Here is a 4,330-nt window from a genome sequence, read left to right as displayed (position 1 = left end):
CACACACACACACACACACACACACACACACACACACACACACACACACACCTTCTTTCTTTCTTTACCCCTTTCCATTAACTATTACTTCCTTGTTCTCTGTTCTCCTTTTTGGTCCCTCCTTTAGATTTTTCCTTGTTCCAGTCTCCCGGGCTTTCCTATGTACTCCGCCCTGTGTCTGCAGCTCTTTTCTGAGGAGTTTCCTCTCTGAAGTCTTCCCCACCCTCTCCTTTCTTTCCTTCTGGCATGGTTTTCTCTCCACATCAGGCACTTTGTCTTTGTGCCTTTTTCATACATTCTACATTTTCTTCAGCTCTACCTTATAATAATCATTTCTACTATCTATGTGTTAATGACTCCTTAATATTCATCTTCTTCTCTTTCTTGACTTTCCTACATGAATTTCTTACTCCCATCTCTGTGCAAGTAAGCAGCTATTAGCCTCTTATTTTCCCACCTCTCTAACTTGAGGTGCCCCAGTTTCTGTCCTTTCCTCTGCCTTCATCTCGCCCACACGGACGTCTTTTGTTTTCCCTAAATTCATCTCCCCTTGATCTCTTCCTCTCTCTCCTGGTTGCTAACACAGTGTCACTAAGTCTTATAAAGTTGTTGACTTTTTAGTTCTCATCAGCAACAGCAAAGTATTTGAAAGCTCGCTGAGCCACATTTGGATGTAAATATGCTTTTCTTTCCAGTCCGATTGACATGGAAGCTACGATAGCAAAGAGTGTCACATCTCATTTTAACCCTCTGAGAACAAGTAGGCCAGAAAAATGAAACCAAAAGGCAAATGGAACTGCAAAACTGCAGTTCCATTGATGGCCACTAGAGGCAAGCCTGGCTGCCAAATATGTCAATGTGTGCATTTTATTGGAAAGAACTCCCTCAAAAACCTACCTCAAACACTCCGTCTTGCTCACACTGTTAATGCTTTACCCTCGGACTAACGCCATGAAAAACACAAATTTATTCAAAGACGATGCTAAAAGAAGAGAATGTCTACATTTAATGGAGTCACTCTGTGCTCCTTACCTGAGCTGTCCCAGGTTGTAGTGCCTTGTCTCGCCATCTGTGGAGCGTGTGACGCACACGGAGTAGCACGGCTGAAGCTGCCGCAGTTCCAGCAGGACGATGGCCAGGTAGTGGATGAAGAGGAGAGCGTCCACAAGCGACACGGCGTACTGCACGATACCCTGGTAGTTCTCGTCCTATCAACAGTTAGGATTTTTGGGAATCGTTTGTGACCGATTTACTCAAAATATGTAAAGTAAATCTAATAAAATAACTGCATAGTAAATATGTCCCAACACAGTTCCAAGCACAGATTATGCCTAAAATAGTCTTCCAGGCATAAACACATGTGAGACTAGATGTAGAGCATATAAATATTTAGCAGCGTTTCAAAGGACGGCTAAAACACCGTCCTTTGAAAGTGTGTATTCCTACAGGGATTCTCAATCAGGGACTTACAAGGATTTTAAATTACGGCTCACAGAGTAAACACACAGCACTGGGAAATCAAATATCTGTGTTTTAGCTGTTTGTGGCTTTGTTGAGCTTCTGATGGCATTAAAAATGAATGTGACTGCAGTACTCATGCTACTGAAACCTTTGTTTCTGTGCGTATGTGTGTGTAGTACTCAATGAATTTTCATTCACACGTACAGTTTTCCCCTCTCTTAGCTCACCTGTGAGTCGAGTATCCTGACTCCATAAAAGAGCCAATAGGAGATCACAAAGAGCAGAACCAGTACAGCAAGTAGTGCCCGGAATACATAGACCCTTGGGAGTCCTGCCCGCGCTGGCCTGAAGAAGAGCGCCCAGACAGCCAGCAGCAGTATGAGCAGTTTGAAGGCCACAGAGATGAAGAGGCCCTCGCAGGCCGTCCCACAGCTCTGCAGCTTGTCTGGCCAGAGGATATGCGGTAGCACCAGAAAGGCCAGTGGAGTGAGAAACACCAGCAGGCCTAAGATTATTGCCAGGGTCCGGGTGAAGTAACGGCGGCAGTCGAGCCCCACACTGTCCTCCAGATCCTTTGTGATGCGAACGATGTCCTCCTGAGAGAGGCTGTGCTCCGAGGTGCCCGTGATGGCTGTGGTGGTCTCACCCCAGTTGTCATCCTGTGAAAATAGAGAGGAAACCAAAAGAGGATTTCAGACAACTGGTCCATCTCAATTCCCTTATTTCATCATCAATCACATCTTGATCTTCGGTGGACCAAAAATCCTGTCAGCTGTTATAAAGGACATTCCAGTGTCCTATTTCAGTTCATCGCTCGCAGGAGCAGGAACCCCTGAGGGGCTTCTGACAGACAGACACGCCATTTTTTTTTTTAAATAATCACCGTAACAATATAATAGTGTAATAAAAACAAACTTTTATACGCTCCAGAATCACCATCATGTGAACAGCACATGATAGGACAATATTATTCATCATTTGATGGAAAGATCTTTTACAACTTCTGTACATCACACACTCTGAATCTATTACTACAGTTTCTGGCCTGAAACTCTAAACACACATTTGTTGCAGCAGAAGAACAATTTAAAATACAAAGGTCAAAGGTCATTAAAAAAACACAACCTTGCCCTCCAGATTCTTCCCACAGTCCAAAGACTGATTGTAAGCTGGCCGTGGATGTTGGAAAATGGTTAAAGGGTGTCTTGCAGTGAGCGGTCAATAAGATGCATTCCATTTCTAGTAAACATTGGATGGTACTTGCCTTCTGAAGCCATCCCTATTCACATCATTTAGTCAAGGAGAAAAAGGATGGATTGACAGATGGATGGTTTTCCCCTCTGTTTGAGCCACTTCTCTTTAGCTTAACATACACTTGTAGATGGATATCACCTGTTACTGCATTCTAAAATGGTTTTTCACCTTTGACTGAAGCATCAGCTGAAAGGAAAGAGAGACTCTTTCCAAGCACGTGAGAAAGAAGGGACTAAAAATGGGAAGTGGAAAAAGCTAACAGCACAAGCTGCCAACTGGGCTACACACTGACGTCTGGGCTGGACTGCATCCGCAGATAATGATGGTTAGCGGTGTCAGAGCAGAGCTGCTAGAATAACAAAGATAAGAACTCTTTACGCTGTAGTCATAACAGGCCTCTAACATGACCATGCGAGCCGCTGAGTTCCGCCTCTAAAAGCAAAAAAAGGGTAGATGATGAACTGCCATCAGCTATAAGTAAATTCAGTAACAGATTTACCCACCAATCGGCCAGAAATGCTGCACCTAATGTGCAATATAATGCATATTTCGGGTTCATATCCATAACATGTGCCTGAGACTTGTAGAGATGGGAGAGACACATTATGAACAATTCCACCGAGGAGGTTGAAAGGATGATGATGCTGCACGGGAACAGAAAGTATCCCACTGGCCTCAGGGTGAAAACTTTGCAGTTAATCTGCATACTCAAGTTTTAATAAGAGAATTCCACTACAAGACCACGTCTGCACCCACATACAAGCCAAGATGATGAGAGAAAAAGGTAAAAAGGTTTTATCAGGACCTTTCAGACGAATGGGAAAATGGACTGGTTCTTATATAGCGCTTTAAACAACAAGGGCAGCCTTATCATAGGATCAGGCTGGTCTAGAACTACCTTAATATCACCAAACAAGCCTGATTTTTATTCTAGCAAAAGGTATTTGCACATTTGCCTTCACACGGATAGTAACATGAGCGACATCCCATTCCTAATCCACATCTTAATGGACCTTGTTTTGTGCATGTTGGAACAGAGTTGGGAGCATGAAAGCATGAAATTGTCCAAAATGTCTTGGTATGCTGATGCATTAAGAGGTCCTTTCATTTTAACTAAAGGGGCAAGCCCAACTCCTGAAAAACAACCCCACAGCATCAACAAAGCTTTAAAAATGATGCATGAGGTATATTTTTAGTAGCGCCAACACTCACAGGGGACCACCCAGGCACCTGTTTTTACTGGTCTCTCTCTGAAGAGGTTCAACACTGAAAGCAGTCTCAAGATGGTCTTGTCCCGCTACAGTCATAAAAACGGACTCATATGATGCATTCCCATGATGCATTGAGTATTTCTTCTTCAGTCACCTTTCTCACTCACTATGTGTTAACAGACCTCTCTGCACTGAATCATACTTGTTATTAATCTCTGTCTCTCTTCCACAGCATGTCTTTATCCTGTCTTCCTTCTCTCTCCCCAACCGGTTGCAGCAGATGGCCCCGCCCCTCCCTGAGCCTGGTTCTGCTGGAGGTTTCTTCCAGCTGAGATCTAAAGTTAGCTAAAGTCATTATTTTGTCTTTGCACTGGCAGATATCAGCAGAGACTGACAACCGGTGT

The 4,330-nt window shown here is 43.7% G+C and overlaps 1 protein-coding gene across 3 annotated transcripts in view; it reads right to left on the bottom strand.

The window, feature by feature from the left end:
• Window positions 1-4,330, bottom strand: part of LOC102194868 (vang-like protein 1) — a 71,286-nt gene that overhangs the window by 19,589 nt on the left and 47,367 nt on the right. For all 3 annotated transcript variants that reach the window (XM_005744224.1, XM_005744225.1, XM_005744226.1), the window contains 2 exons: window positions 1,689-2,120; window positions 1,033-1,208 (listed from right to left, as the gene is read on the bottom strand). In XM_005744224.1, coding sequence (XP_005744281.1) covers window positions 1,033-1,208; window positions 1,689-2,120 — 608 coding nt within the window. The remainder of the gene's footprint in view (window positions 1-1,032; window positions 1,209-1,688; window positions 2,121-4,330) is intronic.

This window comes from Pundamilia nyererei, unplaced genomic scaffold (assembly GCF_000239375.1).
Source record: "Pundamilia nyererei isolate P.nyererei 1_Seehausen unplaced genomic scaffold, PunNye1.0 scaffold00141, whole genome shotgun sequence".
NCBI lineage: Eukaryota > Metazoa > Chordata > Actinopteri > Cichliformes > Cichlidae > Pundamilia > Pundamilia nyererei.
The sequence above is the reverse complement of the archived record's forward strand: the minus strand, read 5'-3'. Positions and strand labels throughout refer to the sequence as shown.